The sequence below is a fragment of the Staurois parvus genome, unplaced genomic scaffold, assembly GCF_062004578.1.
Source record: "Staurois parvus isolate SC_StPar_1 unplaced genomic scaffold, SC_StPar_1.0 ptg000891l, whole genome shotgun sequence".
Classification (NCBI taxonomy): Eukaryota; Metazoa; Chordata; class Amphibia; order Anura; family Ranidae; genus Staurois; species Staurois parvus.
In genome coordinates, this window is record NW_028318687.1 from 1,071,428 (window position 1) to 1,094,082 (window position 22,655).

At 41.5% G+C, this 22,655-nt stretch overlaps 1 protein-coding gene across 1 annotated transcript in view; it reads right to left on the minus strand.

The window, feature by feature from the left end:
• The window catches only part of KATNAL1 (katanin catalytic subunit A1 like 1), a 174,534-nt gene that overhangs the window by 51,229 nt on the left and 100,650 nt on the right, over positions 1-22,655 (minus strand). Inside the window, exon 8 of the mRNA XM_089656145.1 lies at positions 8,145-8,271. Coding sequence (XP_089512271.1) covers positions 8,145-8,271 — 127 coding nt within the window. The remainder of the gene's footprint in view (positions 1-8,144; positions 8,272-22,655) is intronic.

Genomic DNA, 22,655 nt, shown 5'->3' on the forward strand with positions numbered 1-22,655 from the left:
CTACACAGTTCACCTGATTTGGATGTAAATACCCTCAAATTAAAGCTGACAGTCTGCAGTTAAAGCACATCTTGTTTGTTTCATTTCAAATCCATTGTGGTGGTGTATAGAGCCAAAAATGTTAGAATTGTGTCGATGTCCCAATATTTATGGACCTGACTGTACATAGTTACATTGGTCTAAACTGAATCAATGTAACTATGCAAAAAATATTCCTGGAATTCATCTTTAAATTTAAATATGACCCTGCACTGTTCTACAAGTTACTATGGATTTTTATTACAAAATGTTGTATTATAGTCAGAAAATTAAATTAAAACAGCCTTATAAGGATTAAAATATTGTTTTAAATGGTAATACTCTAATACAGAACAATAATTTAGCAAATACTTAAATACTTATAGCGACCTTATAAATTGGCATGTTCATCCATAAATTATTTTTGCCTTCAGCAGTTCTACCAAGCAATTCAGCACTTGAACGGAGTTTGTCTTTTTTAAGAACATTCGCTTCTTGTAAATTAGGATTCATCCATGGTTTATTACAAGAGAGTAAACCAGCAAATTTGGAAACACAACTGGAATATTTAGGATCCCGTGTTTAAGATCACATGGCAGCAAGTGAGTGCTTTGATTGTGTGCAGTACTGGGGCTTATTTGAAACAAGGAAAAAAAATTAATATTGAAGAACCTGTAAATGTCATATCTCAGAGAACAGAACATGAAACAGAAATCCATTCCTAGACAATGGGTTATATGCTGCTACCGTCAGGTGATTGGACACTAGTAAAAGCTATACCAAGTCTGCCCTCTAATGTACCAATATAACCCCCTGCCTACTCCATGTGGCTCCAGTTTTTTCAGCAAGCAATTAAGAAACAGAGAAAAAAAGTGGAGGGACCTGCTTCATCTACTGTACTATATGGAATTTAAAATTATGTTGAAATTCCTATTATCGTTATTGTACTATACAGGGCACAGGAATCAATTCATCTGCGGGGGGCATAGTCACAGATGGAGCGCAGTTTTATGCGTGAGTGCTGTTTTTGATGGAGTGCTAAGAAGCAGTTGAACACAGCAGTTTAACTAAAGCAGGATAACTCAAGTAGCAGGAAGATACAACAACAGGAAACTCTACTGCATGCTGGATAGACTGCAAGCAAACACCTTGGGAAACATCTCTTACAAGTCTGAGTCCCACTCCATGCACCTTTTAATATGTCCCCTCTACTCCTCCTTTTCATATTACTATCCTGCGTTCCCAAAATCTCACTTCTTTACCCCTCTGCTCCACCTCAAAACTTGTACATCTCACCCTCACTGCTACCATCTCCCTACTACTGCTCTCATCACCTCCTGCTGATAGTTTACTCTCCTGCTGACCCAAACACCATGACAGGAAGACATGTGCACTCGTGTACATCCCGCTCCCATCTTACTTTCCTCACCCTTCTTCTCCTAACCTCTGGGGATATCTCCCCAAACCCTGGTCCTCCACTATCTCACCCCCACACCAGGCATCCTCTTTCTTCTGGGAATAGCCTCAATCCCCTCGATTTAATATCAGTCCCCGTGCTCCCAAAAACCACCCTCCCTTATTCATGTGCGCTCTGGAATACCCGCTCTGTCTATAATAAGCTCACCTCTGTCTGTGACCTTTTTGTCTCCCACTCCCTTAACCTACTAGCAATTACAGAAACCTGGCTTTAAGCAGCAGATTCTTCTTCTCCCGCAGCACTTTCCTATGGAGGCCTTCTCTGGACCCACTCACCCAGACCCAGTGGTCAGAAAGGTGGTGGAGTTGGTTTGCTTCTATCCCCACTGAGCACCTTTCAAGTCCTCCCTAACCCTCCCTCTCTATCCTTCTCTTCTTTCGAGATTCACTGCATCTGGCTGTTTTCTCCCATTTCTCTGAGGATTGCAGTGATCTATCAGCCTCCTGGCCCGGTGTCCCGCTTTCTTGATGATTTTGCCGCCTGGCTACCCTACTTTCTCTCCTCTGAACTACCAACTATCATTCTCGGAGATTTTAACATCCCTATTGATGTCAACAACACGGCTACATCCCAACAACTTAACCTCATCTTTTGCATTAGCACAATGTATACAGTCCTCCACTCACTCTGATGGGAATACATTAGACCTTGTTTTTGATTTTGATATGGTTGACTGTCCCCTCCTTCTCAAAAAACTCCACTCTCTTGGCCTCAGAGACTCTGCTCTCTCTTGTTCTCCTCCTACCTATCACAGCGCTCCTTCAGCATTACCTATAATGCTGCCTCCTCCTCTTCACTCCCTCTTTCTGTAGGGGTCCCTCAAGGTTGTGTCCTTGTTCCCCTTCTCTTCTCCATCTACACCTCCTCCCTTGATCACTTGATAAACTCCCATGGCTTTAAGTACCATCTCTATGCTGATGACACACAAATCTATCTTTCTACCCCTCACCTCACCCCTTTAGTCTGCTCTCGCATTACTAATCTACTAAGTGACATATCGGCATGGATGTCACTCCACTTCCTCAAACTCAATTTTTCCAAAACTGAGCTCTTAGTATTCCCCCCAGCCCGTGCCCCCTCCCCGGACTTCTCCATCAAGATCAATAACACAATCATCAGTCCCTCCCCTCATGCCAGGGTACTAGGTGTAATCCTAGACTCCCATCTGTCCTTTCAGTCCCAAATCCAATCACTGTCCAAATCTTGTAGACTTCAGCTCCGCAACATCTACAAGATACGGCAGTTCCTAACCTTGGAAACCACTAAGCAACCTATTCACTCCCTTGTTATATCTCGCCTTGACTATTGTAACTCCCTCCTACCTAATCGCAGGCTATCCCCTCTTCAGTCGATCATGAATGCTGCTGCCAGGCTCATCCACCTTACTAGCCATTCTGTATCTGCCACCCCTCTCTGCCAATCCCTACACTGGCTTCCCATTGCCCAATGGATAAAATTCAAAACAATAATAACGTATAAAGCCATTTATAACTCTGCCCCAAATTACATCACCGATCTTGTCTCTATATATCACCCAAACCGTACTCTCCGCTCCTCGCAAGACCTCCTACTCTCTAGCTCCCTTGTCTCCTCCTCCCATGCTCGTCTCCAGGACTTCTCCAGAGCTTCCCCCATCCTCGAACTCTCTGCCCCAATTTATCAGACTGTTGCCTACTCTGCTCACTTTTAGACGATCTCTGAAAACTTATCTCTTCAGGGCAGCCTATCCTGCCCTCAGCTAATAATGGAATCTTCTACTCTTCCAACCAGTCCATCCCCCACAGTTACTACCTTTTGTACCACTAGCCCCTCCCTCCTAGATTGTAAGCTCCAAGAAGCAGGGCCCTCCTATCCCTCTTGTATTGAACTGTATTGTTGCTGTATTGTCTCCCGTTATATTGTAAAGCGCCGAGCAAACTGTTGGCGCTATATAAATCCGGTATAATAATAATAATAATTCATAAACCATGGGATGTCCCAAATCAATAAATCAAGGGATGAACAAGAAATCAACTTAACAGCAGCAACAGGCCCACAAGGAAGGCACAAGAGGGGTTTACACACGTTAAATAGCAGCAGAAACACTCTGAAACCAGAGCAAGCAACAGCAGGCTCAAACAGCCGCCTTGCAAAAAAGTAGTCTGGGAGAAATGTTAACAGAATTTCAAGTGGTGGCTCTGCACAAGGGAGAAGAACAGAAGCTAGATGCTGCACAGGCCTAAAGACCGGACCTCAACAGAAGAAGTGGTTAAGACAGGAAGGAAGGTTCATTTCCTGAAGGTAGAAGTCCTATATAAAATAGGGTCAAATAATCACCCAGCCTGGTGGAATAGAAGAGGGAAGCATCAGGCAGGACCTCCCTGCAAGGAATTGAAGAGAACAGGGGTCATGCCCCAAAGAAAAACGTGGCGCATAGTCACAGATGTCATGCCTGATCTTATTGTTTAAGATGAATGAAAATCATGCATTGTGCCATCTGGCAGAATGCGGGGAAAAATGTGAAATTCCTGTAAAGGCAATAAGACGTGCTGCAGGGAAGCAAGGAGAGAACCAGCTTCCAGGCTACCCACTCCACAAAGAGCAGAAGGAGGGAGAAAAGACAAATCAAAACTACTGCTGCTGAAGGTAATAGAGAACAGCAGGATCAGTTTCAGTTTTCATAAGAAATCCATGAAAATGGTAACTGAAACAGAAAGTGCTGACAGGAGGTTCTGCAGGAGCCTCAGCAAGGAAGAGCCATATTCAGAAGGAAGTGCACACGGCCAAGGGGTAAAGAAGGGCCAAGGGGTAAAGAAGAGGGTATACAAGGTTAACCGATATTACAGGGTACCAAGTGATACACTGAAATCTTTACCAGACAGTACAGGATGGGGAACAACAACAAACCCCATAATTACTTTCCCTATTAGCCCACTAGGCAAAAGAGTTTTTAGCAGAAGACTACTGCAGCAAGGGGGAAGTGACTTGCATGGTTGGAGAATAAGGGGCATGTCTAACTCAGAGGTTGGGAAACTCCTTCCTAGGGAATATCTGGGAATAGGGATAATATGAAATCACTGTGCAAGGCTGTAGAGCAGTGATAAGCCGCAGATGAGAGTTGAGCAAGGCAGACAAGTGCCGAAGCCTCTACAGACTGCAGGCGGAGAAGTAAGGAAACCACCGAAAGAGTATACTGATAAGGTCTTGAGAAGGTGAGGGCAGAATAGCCACATTAGCCCATAAAGGGGCAATTTGGCAATCTGCAGCTGTGGAAAAGGTAGGGAAGAGTGCTAGAGGGCTCAGGACAAAGCCCGAGGACTGAATGGCAAGGAGTGATATGATAGTAAGGAGTAGCAGAGGCACTATGTTTTGGAACTAGAGGGGAGTAGGATCTAGGAAACTCAGTGTAATAAACTACACCTGGGCTGTCTCAAAGGACAACCAGCATACATGAGAGTCGTCTCATGAGAAGCAACCGAAGAGTTCCTATGAGGGGAAAAAAAAATAATATGTGAGCATTGTCCAGATGTATACAAGACTGCCATGCTAAAGGAGAATGTCAGGCATAGACCTGTGCAGCAAGATAATAAATGATTGGGGGGGAAAACACCAGAAGGATGTGGGCTCAGGCACAAGGGAGTAATGTGAGCAGCAGTCAGGTATAAAATAAAATACAAATTCAGATTTCTGAATGCTGTGGTATTAAGTTTCCAGGGAGCAAGCAAAGCCCAATAATTTAGCACCACAAAACATTGCAAAAAAGGAAAAATGAAATTGAAATTTTTAATGTAAGACTTAGGGCTGTTAAGGGATGCGTGAACAGAAAACCATCACACTGTGTACTTTAAAAGAGCATTTCATTTCTTGAATTAGAGCTCTAGCAGCAGGTCTATAGGAGGCTAGACAAAATCCTAACTATGAAAACTAGACAACTATCGGTGCCAGAGGGGACCTTGTGGGAGCCTGGTCCTGCAATAGTTTTCACCAACACATTATGGGCATGCAGCCCCAAAAGGACAAGGGTTAATATGTATGCTTGGAAATCCTTGTATTTCCCAGAAGGAAAGAAAATTAACACTCACTGTGAAAACAGGGCCATAAAGTGGCTAGGGAATAGACAGAAAGAGGGCATCAATAATATTATTTGTGTACTTCTCTAGAAGGCAAAATTAAAGAAGGGCCAAGACATTCCATTTCCAATTTAGGGTAAATGTCAGTAAACTACCCCTTTGCCGCCAGAAATAGAAATTTCAATGTGAGGAAGGTAGATCTGGTAGGCTTAGAGGAGGAAGGACTGAAGGAAAAAAAGCTGTAATCTTGAAGAATGATTGGGATTATTTATATCAGGAGAAAGCTCACTAATAATTTTTCCATCCCAGTTAGCCATGGTCTGATCATCAGATAAGGTGGCTATGGCTATCTGTAGGGCAGAGCCTGCCAGAGCAAAGGGGGACTTCCAAAGAGTCTACAAACGTCTATCGACTGTATCTTTGAAGGAGGGGGTATCCTCAATAGAAACAGTAGATTGAGCATTCAGTGCACGAATGGGTAGGTCCACGGTGGGAACAGAGCATTTTTGTTAAATTCTGTACCCTCAGGCTTCAAAGTTGTCATGAAGTGAAAATTACCTCTTCAAATTGCACCAATTATTGTATAAGGCCCAACTTGACTGATGTAGAGTAGAAAACAGCTTTCTGCAAAGGGCATTATTTGTGCATTATGGAACATGTGGGGGCTGTGCAGTTCTAGGTGTATTTATGCAGAGACCAGCACATACTGCCTCGATGAATGAGTCCACTGTAGAAAGCATATGGCAAGAAGCTAAGGAAGTAACTTTCCTATATTGTGGTGATGAACGTTTTTGAGATTCCTCTGCTAAAAAGCTTGAAAGAAAAAAGGGGGTGCTGTTGCACTTAGGAAAAAATTAATTAACATATATGTGAAAAAATAAAACTACAGTATATAGAAGATATCTATATAGCAGCAGTCCTAAATGTGAATTCCTAAACACAAAATCGTATACATTTAAAAAATGGACAGCACTAAGGTCACAAATAGACAAAATAAACTTTGCAATCTTTAAAGTGATAGCGCTCAGCAAAATACAAATACAATATTAATATTCAGTCCCAACATGTGAATAATTGGTGCAATGGTGCTGTATCTTTAATGGTGATACTCCATATTGAAATGACAAGTGCTTCACTGTGTTCACACTGGTGCCTCACATAGATGTAAACTCACTGTCATTTCATGACCACCTATCTCTAGGTAAGTCACACTCGCTTTTTGGGACTATCCCAGTTTGCAATCCGGTCCTGATGGCAGATATTCCTTCGCCCTTATAACCATGGTTACTGGTAGTAGCCAATATTTCATATTATCAGCATAACTCAAAACAAAACCAGACATCCCATAGTGTAAAACTGTATACAACTTTAATATGGGGTCAAACAATAGAAATGCCACTCACAAAAAAGTGCCTTTCCTGGTACTAGGTACTTCATGAGGACGATCTATTGGTCGAAACTAGTTGAGGGCTTATGACACAACTTCCGCTGATGTCACTTCTGGCATTTGGAACACATGCTGGAATGCGGCTGCCATCTTAATTCCCATTCATAATATACAAAGCTAAATACACCTAGTGCCAGGAAAGGCGCTTTTTTTGTGAGTGGCATTTCTATTGTTTGACCCCATATTAAAGTTTTACACAGTTTTACACTATGGAATGTCTGGTTTTGTTTTGATTTATCAGATTAGTCAGATTTCAACAAAAGTGTCAGTGAGGTAAACTAAATCTGGTGAAATCAGCAGGAAATTTTTCTCCAAGAGAAGGCGTCCATCTCCTAAGTACACTAGCAAAAACTGGCAGCCTCAAAAGTGGGCAGGGTTATATGAGTACACTAAGGGACAGACCTAGCAAAGCTTTTGAAGGTTGCGGCATGCAACCCATGGTCTATAAATCGATTCATGTGTCCTGTACTGTATGTTAATGATCTAGAACCATTATCCACAGCAAGTCTTTAGATTTTAATTAATGTACACTACTAATTCCACACTAGAATAGGATGGCATAGTGGTTTAGTGTTTAGCACTTAAGCCTTGCAGCACTGGGATTCTCAGTTTGAATCTAGGCCAGGGTACTATCTGCATGTTCTCCCTGTGCTTGTGCGAGTTTCCTCCAGGTACACCGGTTTCCTCCCACACTTCAAAGACATGTCATGGAGGCTAATTGACTCCTGCCCAAAAATGGTACAGGTATGTATGCATGTGAGATAGAAACCTATATTAAGGGTAGGGACGGTTGTGAATGTACAGTATGTAAACTGACAGAGCTATAAAATACATGTAATATAATATTATAATATATATCATGCATACATGCATATACAGTATATATATATATATATATATATATATATATATATATATATATATATATATATATATACATATACACATACATACATACACACACACATATACATATACACACACACCTCTATCTTACAATCGGTTTGTTCACTCCCAAAGTATTTTTGACAAACAAAAATTGCATCCAGCAGAGCTATTAGCCCTGGTTTCTCTGATGCAAATCAGCGTTTGGTTGCAATTGAGTTGGACATTTTTTTTTATATGTATCAGCCACTGCAGTTAGTTACCATACCATCCATCTGAATGAGCAGCTCAGACTTGACTCTTCGACTGGCCTCATGTTCATCCGATGTTCCTCTACGACTGCAAATCGAGTCAATTTCATCAACGAAAATAGTAGTAGGTGCATAGAATCTTGCCTGTAAGAAGCAATAACTATTACTGATAAAATATACACTGGAAAACCATAAAAAGTACTGGAGTATACGTATAACAAAAGCACATGAAGCAAAATATATTTTCAGAAATGTAAACTAAAACCTATGGGGGTAATTCATAAAGGGTTTCATAGATGCTACTTAGAATTCTATTGGGCTTCACTGCAACTACCAGAAAAAGGTACATGAATCTGTCCATGGCCAGCTATGAGGTAGGGATGTAAACACTGGATCCTCCCTTCCACAGTGCAATCCCTACCTGGCCGATTTTGAAGTGAAGTGGGTGGAGCCCGACGGAGAACTAAGAGACTACTTACCATCAGGTCTGCCTTGCTTCTGATTGACAGCAGATGTTAGTGTGTGGATGCATAGACACTATTCAGTCCAAAATCAGATTTCTAATCATCCAATGGTATTTGCTGTCAATCAAAACCAAGGTGGATCTGATAGGGAACTAGTCTCTCAGTTCAATCCAACCAAAAGGTGCTGTGGCCATAATCACCTTATCAGGTCAGCATTCCCTGTGAGCTTGCCATTTTCCAAATAAGGGCATTGGTATATTTGGGTACTGACAGCACCAGGATCCCCAGCCACTTTGCTTACATTTATCTTTTGGCCAAGGAATATCCCAGCCGACACCCGAATGTAGCGGGGGATAGAGCCCTGTGTGGGACGCTATCTCATTTATGACAGCTCCCAGCACAGACACGTCCCATTCTGAGAACTAGCATGCCTCTGTATACCAGCTCAGAGCTGGTCTTAAATACTGCCAGTTTCCTAACCTAGTAACTGGGGGTAATACTTTTATGAATCGGTCACTGCCTTAGTTACATGTTCTTAACCACTTGCCTACCGGGCACTTTTACCCCCTTTCCTGCCCAGGCCAATGTTCAGTGCTTTAGCACGTTGAATGACAATTGCGCGGTCATGCAACAATGTACCCAAACAAAATGTTTATAATTTTTTTTTAGACCGATAGAGCTTTCTTTTTGTGGTATTAAATCACTGCTGGGTTTTTTTATTTTTTGCTAAACAAACTAAAAAAGACTGAAAATTTTGAAAAAAAAAGTTTTTTCTTAGTTTGTTATAACATTTTGTAAATAAGTATTTTTTTCTCCTTCGCTGATGTGCGCTTATGAGGCTACACTGATAGGCTGCACTGATAGACAGCACTGATGGGCATTGACAGGCATCACTGGTGGGCATTGACAGGCATCACTCATATATGGCACTGATAAGTGGCAGTGACTGGCACTGGTAGGAACTGTTAGGTGGCACTGCTGGGTCTCACTGACTGGCACTGATAGGCAGCACTGACTGGCACTAATGGGCACTGAAATGTGGCATTGATGTGCACTAGTATGTGGCATTGATGGGCACTGAAAGGCAGCACTGATAGGGCTACACTGATGATCAGGGCACTGATGATCAGTGTAGACGTCCCCTCTGGAGAATGCCGCTTACCAGCTCTCCTCTCCTCATGCTCTGTCAGCATGAGGAGAGGACTGCTGATAACCGGCATTTCCTTTTACATACGACCAGCTGTGATTGGACTCAAGAGCATGTGTCACTGGCTCTTTACTGCGATTACTATCCCAGGGACACAGCGCACCACCAATCGCCGTGCCGCGCACCCCCGGGGGGCGCATGCGCAGCTAGAGTGGGAGGACGTCATATGACGTCCTCCCATGCTCTGTCAGCGTGAGGAGAGGACTGCCGATAACTAGCATTTCCTTTCGCATATGATCAACTGTGATTGGCCTAAGTTGATCACGATAGAGCCTGTGTCATTGGCTCTTAACTGCAATTACTATCCCAGGGACACGGTGCACCACCAATCGACATGCCTCGCACCCCCAGGGGAGCGCACACGCAGCTAGAGTAGGAGGGCGTCTTATGACACCCTCCCAGAACGAGAGAGCTGCTGCCCGCCCGTCATTTCCTTATAAGGCGGGTAGGAGGCGATAAAATTGGCAGTAGTAAGTTACTTGAATTTGATGCAAGTGTCAGTACTTGTACCGAAACAAATGCAAATGCTTGCCAAATATATATACAGCAGCCTGAGTTGAGGGGGTTAAGGGTGATCGCAAAAAACAAACTGATACGAGGCATGGAGGAGCTCAGCTATAAGGAAAGATTAGAGGAACTGAATTTATTCTCTCTTGAGAAGAGGAGATTAAGGGGGGATATGATCAACATGTATAAATACATCAGTGGTTCATATAGGGAACTCAGTGTAGAGTTATTCATCCTGAGGTCATCACAGAGGACAAGGGGGCACTCTTTACGTCTGGAGGAAAAGAAATTTAATCTCCAAACATGGAAAGGTTTCATCACAGTGAGAGCTGTGAAAATGTGGAATAGACTCCCTCAAGAGTTGGTTCTGGCCAGCTCAGTGGATTGCTTTAAAAAAAAGGCCTGGATTCTTTCTTAGATACACAGAATATAACTGGATACTAACTTTTATAGGTAAAGTTGATCCAGGGAATATCTGATTGCCTCTCGGGGGATCAGGAAGGAATTTTTTTCCCTGCAGGAGCAAATTGGATCATGCTCTTTGCTGGGTTTTTTGCCTTTCTCTGGATCAACTGTGGGCATAGGATTATAACTTTTTTTTTTAATGGTTGAACTGGATGGACTTTTGTCTTTTTTTCAGCCAGACTTAGGCTGGCCATACACTATACAATTTTCTTACAATTTTCTTTAGATTTACCTTCAACTATGTAGTGCAAGAACCTGCCTAATTGGATACAATTGAAAGTGTTGTTTAGGTTTGACCTCATATTATATGGTTTTTGGGAAATCTAAAGCAAAATTCTCAAGAAAATTGTATAATGTATGGCCATCCTAACTATGTAAATTTGCCTAAATTAGGCAAGTTAGTTTTAAAGGGAACTACTGCCAGTAACCCAATGTATAAGTTTTACTGAATTTTCCTCGATAGTCTCAGTTCATACAGTGGTTAGTACTGTTGTGCTGCATTAGGACCTGGGTTTATATTGCAACAGGGACACCATCATTGGTTAGAAAATAACAGTTCTCTTGAAATTTGTGTGATTTTGCTCCACAACACAAAACCACGCCTTCAGATTATTTGCTCTCTATGTTATGAGGCTGATTAAATGACTGCTAGTATGACTGCAGGGCCATTTAAATGTGCTTTGTTTTGAAGACTGTCTAATGTGCACGATTCAGTCTGTAATGTGCTACACAATATGGCAGGCATCGGCAGCAAATATATCTAGGTACCTAATCAGTATATCAGCCACCCATTCAGTTTAAAAAAATCAAGACAAACTAGTTAGCAGGTAATTTATATAGAATAGACAGTTTTGTCTTTAAAAAGGACAAAAATGATTTTGGTTTAGACTGGAGATTTCCCTTTAACACAGTTACTCAAGGAAATCCTCAACTGTGCTCCATTGCTTGTCATTACCCCTACACATGTCTAGCTTTTATGTCTACACTTTGTACAAGGAATTGAAGTTTTAGCATTATAATAGAATGCTACAAAAAGGGTACTTAAATTAATTTTCAAACTGTGCACCACAAAAACATCTATTTTAGAAGCTATTGTACACAGGGCTCATTGAATTACTGAATGATTGGCTACAAAAGCCATGTCAAAAAATTACAAGACAACAAAATCAACAGCTAGAATACGTATTTAGAAAATGACTCTTCAGAAGAACAGAGTTATGTACTAGCTTTCAAAGGGAATTGACTGAAGCCACCGTACTTCCTGTACTGATGAGGCGGAGAGAAGAAATAAGAAGGTGCAGGTACCACCAAGACAGGTAGACCCAGAGGGCTATAACAAAAAACCCAGACGTTTGAATCCCTCCCCACTTTACTAAATATACATACTTTTGGTACTCTCTTTATCATCATACACACCCTGTCTCTGGGACGAGAAGTGAGAATGAATTGCCCAAAAGAGAAAAAAAAAGACAGCAGTAAAAGCCTGGCAGAGGCTTTAACCCCCCTCTACTGTACAATACTATACATTAAATGTTTTGGCTGGAGTTTAGCTTTAACAGTGAGATCTTCTGGCCACAATACAAGACCCTGTCCCTGTTTGCTTGTTGAATGGTGCAAGAACTGAAGTTTCATTCTCCATAACAAAAACCGATAAAAAAACCCTGAAAACATTCTGGAGAGGTGCTGCCTCTCCAAGGGCCACAGCAGGTCTACAGACCCAGGACATCATTGCACATATTACAGGGGTAAGGTACCCATGAACAAGAGATAAAAGTTATTTATTAAGAAATATATTGCAACTCTGGAAAGATCCTTCCTATTACATCTGTGTGTGAAAAAATATATATATATACATATACACACACACATACAGTGGGGATCGAAAGTTTGGGCACCCCAGCTAAAAATTTGTATTAATGTGCATAAAGAAGCCAAGGAAAGATGGAAACATCTCCAAAAGGCATTAAATTACAGATTAGACATTCTTATAATATGTCAACAAAAGTTAGATTTTATTTCCATCATTTACACTTTCAAAATAACAGAAAACAAAAAAATGGCGTCTGCAAAAGTTTGGGCACCCTGCAGAATTTATAGCATGCACTGCCCTCTTTGCAAAGCTGAGACCTGCCAGTGTCATGGATTGTTCTCAATCATCGTCTGGGAAGACCAGGTGATGGCAATCTCAAAGGTTTTAAATGCCCAGACTCATCTGACCTTGCCCCAACAATCAGCACTATGGGTTCTTCTAAGCAGTTGCCCAGAAATCTCAAAGAACTGGAAGACTTTTGTAAGGAAGAATGGGCAAAGATACCTCAAACAAGAATTGAAAGACTCTTGGCTGGCTACAAAAAGCGTTTACAAGCTGTGATACTTGCCAAAGGGGGCAGTACAAGATATTATCTCTGCAGGGTGCCCAAACTTTTGCAGACGCCATTTTTTGTTTTCTGTTATTTTGAAAGTGTAAATGATGGAAATAAAATCTAACTTTTGTTGACATATTATAAGAATGTCTAATCTGTAATTTGATGCCTTTTGGAGATTTTTCCATCTTTCCGTGGCTTCTTTATGCACATTAATACAAATTTTTAGCTGGGGTGCCCAAACTTTCGATCCCCACTGTGTATATATATATATATATATATATATATATATATATATATATATAAATAATATCTCTCCATTTGCCGACCGTCTCTTGTAGGAGTACGACAGCAGAAAGTCTCTCGTGTGCTAGGGGGCACGTTGGCTATGCTGTGCTTAGTCACAGCACAAGTCAATCTGCGGGTGCCAGCCAATAACAGACCAACCGCACCAGCTGATCAGCGAGGAGGAAGACAGGGCAGAGCTCTGTCAATGTAAACAATACAGGGCTCTGCCTTGCCAGTGGGGATGTGCCAGTCTGTTTCCCTGCAAAGGGAGTAAAAACCGGCACATCTCTTAGTGAAAGCACCTGACAGTACATACAAACACTGGTTAGGCACACATTTAACCCCTTGGTCACCCTAGATGTTTAACCCCTTCCGAGCCAGTGTCATTAGTACAGTGACCATGTATATTTTTAGTACTGATCACTGTATACCACAAAGTGTCAAAAGTGTCAGATTGCCCACCATACTATTGCAGACTCAATAAGTCGCTGATCGCCGCCATTACTAGTTGAAAAAGAAAAAAAAAAATTTGCAGTATACAGTATATACTATAGTTTGTAGACGCTATAACTTTTCTACAAACCAATCAATATATGCTTGTTGGATTTTTGTTTACCAAAAATATGTAGCAGAATACATATTGGTCTAAATTTATGAAGAAATTTGAATTTTTTTACTCGATATCCTTTATAGCAGAAAGTAAAAAACGGGGGGGGGGGGGGGGGGTTCTGTAATTTTTAATTTATAGTGCAAAAAATAAAAATCCCAGTGGTGATCAAATACCACCAAAAGAAAGCCGTTTGTGTGCAAAAAAAATTCTACATTTAATTTGTGTATAGCGCTGCGCAACCGTTAAAGTAACGCACTGCCAAAAAGCAAAAAATGGCCTGGTCTTGCAGGGGGGTAAATCTTCCAGAGGTCAAGTGGATATATATATATATATATATTATATATTATATAATATACACATACACACACTTGCCAAAAGTATTGGGACCCCCCTCCAAATCATTGGGTACAGGTGAAAGAATGGGTCACTCTCAGGAGCTCAGTGAACTCAAGCGTGGTACCATGATAGGTTGCCGCCTGTGCAATAAGTCCATCCATGACATTTCCTTGCTAATAAATATTCCACGGTCAGCTGTTAGTGGTATTATAACAAAGTGCAACTGGAAGCAACAGCAACTCAGCCACAAAGTGGTAGACCATGTAAAATGAAAGAGCAGGGTTAGTGCATGCTGAAGGGCACAGTGTGCAGAAGTCTCCAACTGTCTGCAGAGTCAATAGCTAAAGACCTCCAAACTTCGCGTGGCCTTCAGATTAGCACAACAGCAGTGCTTAGAGAGCTTCATGGAATGGGCTTCCATGGCCGAGCAGCTGCATCCAAGCCTTACATCACCAAGTGCAATGCAAAGCGCCGGATGCAGTGGTGTAAAGCACGCCGCCACTGGACTCTGAAGCAGTGGAGACGTGTTCTTTGGTGTGACCAATCACGCTTCTCTGTCTGGCAATCTGATGGACGTGTCTGGGTTTGGCGGTTGCAAGGAGAACTGTACTTGCCTGACTGAATTGTGCCAAGCGTAAAGTTTGGTGGAGGGGGGATTATGGTGTGGTGGGGCTTGGCCCCTTGGTTCCAGTGAAGGAAACTCAAGGCGTCAGCATACCAAGACATTTTGGACAATTTCATGCTCCCAACTTTGTGGGAACAGTATGGGGATGGTTCCTTCCTGTTCCAACATAACTGCATAGCTGTGCACAAAGGAAGGTCCATAAAGACATGGATGAGCAAGAGTTTGGGGTGGAGAAATTTGACTGGCCTGCACAGAGTCCTGACCTCAACCCAATAGAACACCTTTGGGATGCATTAGAGCAGAAACTGCAAGCCAGGCCTTCTCGTCCAACATCAATGCCTGACCTCACAAATGCGCTTCTGGAAGAATGGTCAAACATTCCCATAGATACACTCCTAAACCCTGTGGACAGCCTTCCCAGAAGAGGTAAAGCTGTTCTAGCTGCAAAGGGTGAGCCAACTCAATATTGAACCCTATAGACTAAAACTGGGATGCCATTAAAATTCTTGTGTGTGTAACACACACACATATATATATATATATACACATATACACACACACACACACACACATATATATATATACACATATACACACACACACACACACACACACACACACAGGATATAAAGTCTACACACCCCTGTTAAAATGTCAGGTTTCTATGATCTAAAGAAATGAGACAAAGATAAATAATTTCAGAACTTTTTCCACCTTTAATGTAACCTATAAACTGTACAACTCAGTTGAACAACAAACTGAAATCTTTTAGGTGGAGGGAAGTAAAAATAAAAAAACTAAAAAATAGTATGGTTGCATAAGTGTGCACACCCTTAAACTAATACTTTGTTGAAGCACCTTTTGATTTTATTACAGCACTCAGTCTTTTTTGGGTATGAGTCTGAGTCTATCAGTATGGCACATCTTGACTTGGCAATATTTGCCCACTCTTCCTTGCAAAAACACTCCAAAATCGGTCAGATTGCAAGGGTATCTCCTGTGCACAGCCCTCTTCAGACCACCCCACAGATTTTCGATCGGATTCAGGTCTGCGCTCTGGCTGGGCCATTCCAAAACGTTAATCTTCTTCTGGTGAAGCCATTCATTTGTTGATTTGGATGTATGCTTTGGGTCGTTGTCATGCTGAAGTTCCTCTTCATGTTTAGCTTTCTAGCAGAAGCCTGAAGGTTTTGTGCCAATATTGACTGGTACTTGGAACTGTTCATAATTCCCTCTACCTTGACTAAGGCCCCATTTCCAGCTGAAGAAAAACAGCCCTAAAGCATGATGCTGCCACCACCATACTTCACTGTGGGTATGGTGTTCTTTTGGTGATGTGCAGTATTGTTTTTGCGCCAAACATATCTTTTGGAATTATGGCCAAAAAGTTCAACTTTGGTTTCATCAGATCATAACACATTTTCCCACATGCTTTTGGAAGACTTCAGATGTGTTTTTGGAAAATTTAGACCAGTTTTCTTCTCGTCTTTTCATCAATTTTGGAGGGATGTCCAGTTCTTGGTAATTTCACTATTGCAACAGATTTTCTGCACTTGATGATGACTAACTTCACTGTTCTTCATGATATATTTAATGCCTTGGAAATTCTTTTGTACCCTTCTCCTGACTGATACCTTTTAACACTGAGATCCCTCTGATGCTTTAGAAGCTCTCTGCGGACCATTGATTTTGCTGTAGGATGCGACTAATAAAATGTCAGGAAAGACCTAGTAGAACAGCTGAACTTTATTTGGGGTTAATCAGAGGCACTTTGAATGATGGCAGGTGTGTACTGACTATTTAACATGATTTTGAATGTGATTGCTTAATTCTGAACACAGCTATAAGAGGGTGTGCACACTTATGCAACCACATTATTTTAGTTTTTTATGTTTACTTCACCCCCCCTAAAAGATCTCAGTTTGTTTCTCAATTGAGTTGCACAGTTTATAGGTCACATTAAAAGGTGGAAAAAGTTCTGAAATGATTTATCTTTGTCTCTTTTCTTTTATATCACAGAAACCTGACATTTTAATTTTAACAGGGGTGTGTAGACTAATATATATATATATATATATATATATATATATATATATATATATATATATATATATATATATATATATACACACACACACACACACATACATACATACATACATACATATATATATATATATATGTATATATATATATATATATATATATATATATATATATATATATATATATATATATATATATTTTGTGTGTGTGTATAGTATTATATTATATATACACATACTTGTAAGGATTAAATGGAATATAACTGAATCCATTTTGTATACACTAGTACAAGATGCTAGTTTAACATACATATATATGAAATTTGTACACACTAACAAAACTGTCTATGGCAGCTTCATGTAGAAATGAGTGTTTTTGCAAACTTTACAAAAAAAAAGATAAGCTTTACTCTCATTTCTGAAAAGTTGTAACCACAGCTTATGCGTGGGGTCAGATTACAGCCATGGTCTGGGCGTTAGAACAGATATGGCATGACAGATAAAGCAGAAGAGTGAAAATGCAAACCTCATACAAATAATTGTTGAGTTAAGGTAAAAAAATGTACATGTATTTGATTGGATGGTCTGAGGGTGTGTTTGCCCAAAGACTACAGTATAAAAACCCTGACGTTATGCCAATAAAACTGAAGTGCTTGCAATTGCAACTGAGGTGACTTGAGTGCATTCACTTTCCAAGATCTCGTAGCTGTGTCCAGGTGTGACCGTTGGTATCTTGAGGGGGCCCCCACGGAACAGGAAAAAGACCACCTACCTACTTGCAATATTCTTGAAAAAATATTCATACCCCTTGAAATTTTCCACATTTTGTCCTGTTACAACCAAAAACATAAATGTATTTTATGTGAATGTTGAATGCAGTTTTTTTTTTTTTTTACCTTTAGCCCTGCTGCGGGCAAGCAGCAGGGCTCACCTGTCAGGTGAAAGCATTCGGGCAGCCGCGCTGCTGCCTGAATGCTTTCACACAGCCCACAGTGCCAGCCTCTGCCCCCCTCCCTTCTGCTTGCCCATCTGCAGGCCTGGTCCAGTTCAGCTTGCGCCTTCGGCTAGAGGGAAGGGAGGAGAGTGGACATGTCCACTCCCCTTCTTGTCCTGACCCAGAAGTGACGTTATGATGTCACTTCCGTGTCCCTGTTGACAGATTTCCTGGCCACCAAGGCCGGGAAAGAATGTGATGCAATGTGATGTGCACTGCTTTACATTCAGTGGAGCACAGGGGAAATACCCAGGGTCTTTTAGACATGGGGGGGGGAGGGGGAAGCATCAAGTTTTTTTTTTTTTTGAGAGGATGTTATGTGCTTGGCTGTAACTTTAATTTTTCAATTAAAAACATTTTCTTTACTTTTTTTTTTTTTCATCACATAGGGGACAAAAAAGTCCCTTATGTGATGATCACCCACAATCATCACATAAGGGACTTTTTGTCCCCTATGTGATGAAATAAAAAAAAAGAGTAAAAAAAGCGGAGTGGAAAACAGGAGTTTATAGTAGGAGTCTACTAATCGGTGACAACTGATATTTCCTGTTAATATTGTAACTGGGATAATGTGTGCTAGCAGGGTTGAAGGTTTTGTGCAGTGCACAGTGTGCTACATGTATGCAGCAACAGCTCCAGGATGGATACCGCTGCAACATATGTGAGCGGCTTGCCCTTCTGGAAACTCGCGTTAGAGATCTGGAGGAGAAAGTTGCAACACTGGTCTGAACTTACAACCTGGAAAGGGGTCTTCTGTTCTCTGAGCAGGGAGCTAATGGCACTGATGTGGAGGGGCTAATCAGGATTATCAGGGAAGATGGGTTACTGTAACGAGTGGTAGGGGCTCACAGAAAAGGAAGGCCAGCCCTGGGTTTGAGCACCCAAACAAATTTGCCAAGGTAGGTGAAGATGTGGGGGTGGCATGCTCAGGTGTGGCAGCCCTGGATGTCACTGCTATCCCTAACAGCCGGGAGGGCAGACCATCTGGGAGGGTGGTGAGGGTAGTGCAGGAAGGCCTAGACAGCTGGTGGTAGTAGGGGATTCTATAATCAGAAGGACTGATAGAATAATTTGTTGCCAGGATCGCCTAAACCGAATGGTCTGCAGTCTCCCTGGTTCCAGGGTTCGGCATGTGGTGGACCAGGTTGATGAATTAGTGGGAGGGGCTGGGCATGACCCAGCTGTCTTGGTTCATGTTGGAAAATCGAAAAAGAATTCTCCTGCGCTCCAAGACTCAGACAGGTGGCACAAGATGGAACCAGGCCTGGGGAGAACGAACACCACTGCATAAAGGGCTGTGCAGCTCCAAACCAAGGCTGGGGAAGCCCAATCAGCACTGTAAAATGAAATAAAAAACAAGAAGCGCACCAGCCTTGCGCATTACCTCAGCGACCAAAATTTATTACTTGTAAAAAACATACTCACAAACAGCGAATAAAATCAGGCATGTAAGTCCTCTCAGGGACTTGAAGATAACATGAGTCCCATCAGGGGAATAGGTGTTCAGTACAGCTGACGCGTTTCGAAGGGAGTCTCTTCTTCCTCAGAGCTCTGAGGAAGAAGGGACTCCCTTCGAAACGCGTCAGCTGTACTGAACACCTATTCCCCTGATGGGACTCATGTTATCTTCAAGTCCCTGAGAGGACTTACATGCCTGATTTTATTCGCTGTTTGTGAGTATGTTTTTTACAAGTAATAAATTTTGGTCGCTGAGGTAATGCGCAAGGCTGGTGCGCTTCTTGTTTTTTATTTCATTTTACAGTGTTGGTTCATGTTGGAACCAATGACAGAATACATGGAAGGTGGAGGCTCCTTAAGAATCAATTTAAAGAACTAGGCTGCAAGTTGAAGGGAAGGGCCTCCAAGGTGATATTCTCTGACATATTCCCTGTGCCATGCGCAACTCAGGAAGAAGAACAGGGGGAAATTAGAGAACTCAATGAATGGCTCAAGATCTGGTATAAGAGGGAAAAATTTGGGTTTCTAGAACACTGGGCTGACTTTTCATTAGGGTGCAACCTATATGCTAGAGATGGTCTGCACCTAAATGGAAGGGGGTCTGCAGTGCTAGGGGAAAGGTTTATGGGAAGGCTGGAGGAGTATTTAAACTAGGATCGAGGGAGGAGGGAGAATTCGCTTATAAACAGGGTAGACAGATCAGACAGGGGTCAATATTTATTGTTGGTGGGTGGAATGGGGAAAGATGGGGGGAAGGCTATGGCAGATGATGAGAAGGTTCCTATGTAACAAACAACCAGTGGAATTGGTACCATTTGTATGAAAATAAAAAATATGCAAAATACGTGTGAACAAGATGTCAATGAGTTAAACTGTTTGTTCACCAATGCCAGAAGTCTGCCAAGCAAAATAGGCAAGTTGGAAGCTTTGGTATATGAACAGAACTATGATTTAACTGGTATTGCTGAATCTTGGCTTCATTCTTCACATGACTGGGCCATTAACCTCCCTAGTGGTCTGATTATGTCAATATTTTTTTTGCATGGAAATATGTTTTTTTTATTGTAGGCCTGTAATTCTTAGGAATAACTTACTGAAATCTGTCCAAACAAGAGTCTAGTCCCAGGTATGATAAAATTTGAAACACGAAATCATAAATAATATAATAATCATAAAAAATAATCTAATAATAAATTAAATTCAATATAATCAAACCAAAAACATTGAAATTTGAAAAAGAGCGCCAAGTTTGCGCATCACTGAGCTCAGTCGCAAAATTGTTTTCAGTGTCTGAAGACGAATTTCCCCACGAATCATTATTACTCAATTCTGCAAGTGGTTCTAATTTACTATCGCTGTTCTCTAGCTGGTCTAAAACCGCTTTTGACCTAAAGGGACGCTTTTTGGATGACATGGACCTCTCAGTTTCAAGGCAGAAAGAACAGTAAAAATGCAGGCAGGGCACAGGACAAAGCACTCGGGACAAAATGTATGTGAAATGGTTTGATACAGTAATGTAATACTATAAGATTTTAGTGTATTTAGTGAATGTCACATTTTAACATTTTTGAATTTCCCGCCGGTTCCGTCCTGATGCTCGAAGGGAACGGAACCCAGAAGACAAATGCCGGCATCGGCTGGAAGACATGGCCGGGGATGCTGTAGGGGGGACATCGCAGGAGCGCAGGACATGGTAAGTGCAAGAGGGAATCCCTGAGCAACACTGCAGGGTAATCCCGAGTGTAGCTCAGGGTTACCGCTTTTGGTACTGAAAGTTAACCCCGAGCTACACTCGGGAATACCGCCAGGGGGGTTAATATTCCTGGCTATGTTCTCTTTCGGAGAGACAGGGTAAATAGGAAAGGTGGTGGTGTCTGCCTCTATGTGAGAAGTGATCTCAGAGCGAGTGTGAAAGAGGACCTAGTTGATGGAGAGTGTGATGAGGCTGAAGCATTATGGGTGGAACTGCATATGCGGGTGTGTACTACAAAAGTAATCATTGGAGTTTGTTATAGGCCTCCCAGTGTTAATGAGGAGATGGAAACTCATCTCCTTGCACACATCAAAAGGGCTACAAGGGCTGTGACAGTGATAATAATGGGGGATTTTAACTACCCGGAAATTGACTGGAATAATGGTACTGCAGGAACAGTTAAAGGGCAAACATTTTTAAACAATTTTATGGTACAGTTCATAGAAACCCCTACTAGGAATGATGCTCTGCTGGACCTGGTAATCTCAAACCATGCAGAGCTTATTACTGTCAATATAAAAGAACTTCTGCGTAGCAGTGACCATAATATGATTTAATTTATTGTTAGCTGTAAACAGCAAGCACCTACAGGAATAATAAAACCGCTCAATTTCAAGAGATCCAATTTTCCAAGCCTGAGAGCTGCTCTCCAAGACTTCGACTGGGAGGGAATATTGGCATCGATGAACACAACACAGAAATGGGAGTTCTTCAAAAAGACTGTATGCGTACACACTGCAAAATATATTCCCATGAACAACTAGTTTAAAAGGCTAAAAATCAAACCTATTTGGCTTACGGCCAAAGTTAAAAAAGCTATAGATAATAAGAAAAGAGCTTTTATTTAATATAAAAATGAAGAAACGCTATCATCGTTTAAACATTACAAAGAATATAACAGAATATGTAAAAAGGAGATAAAGGCCGCAAAAATTTAAAATGAACGACAGATTGCAAAAGATAGCAGGACCAAGCCCAAAACAATTATTCAAATATATTAATAGTAAAAAAGTCCAGTCTGAGCATGTAGGCCCTTTACAAAATAATCTAGAGTGGGTGACTGGGGACAAAGAGAAGGCAAATTTATTTAATACCTTCTTAATCTCGGTGTATACAAAGTAGCATGGTGGAGCTCTTGTCCATAATGGGTATGGTATTGACACAGCTCCAGATGATCCACACTGGCCCACAATTGATATGAGCTAAAAATATTTAGACAGTATAAAAGGTGACTAAAGCACCTGGACCAGATGGCATACACCCACGGGTCCTTAAAAAATTGAGCTCTGTCATTTCAAAGTCATTGTTTCTAATTTTTGGGACACTTTAATGACTGGCATAGTACCACTGGATTGGCATAAGGCCAATGTGGTGCCAATATTTAAAAAGGGGTCAAAATCTTTACCAAGTAAT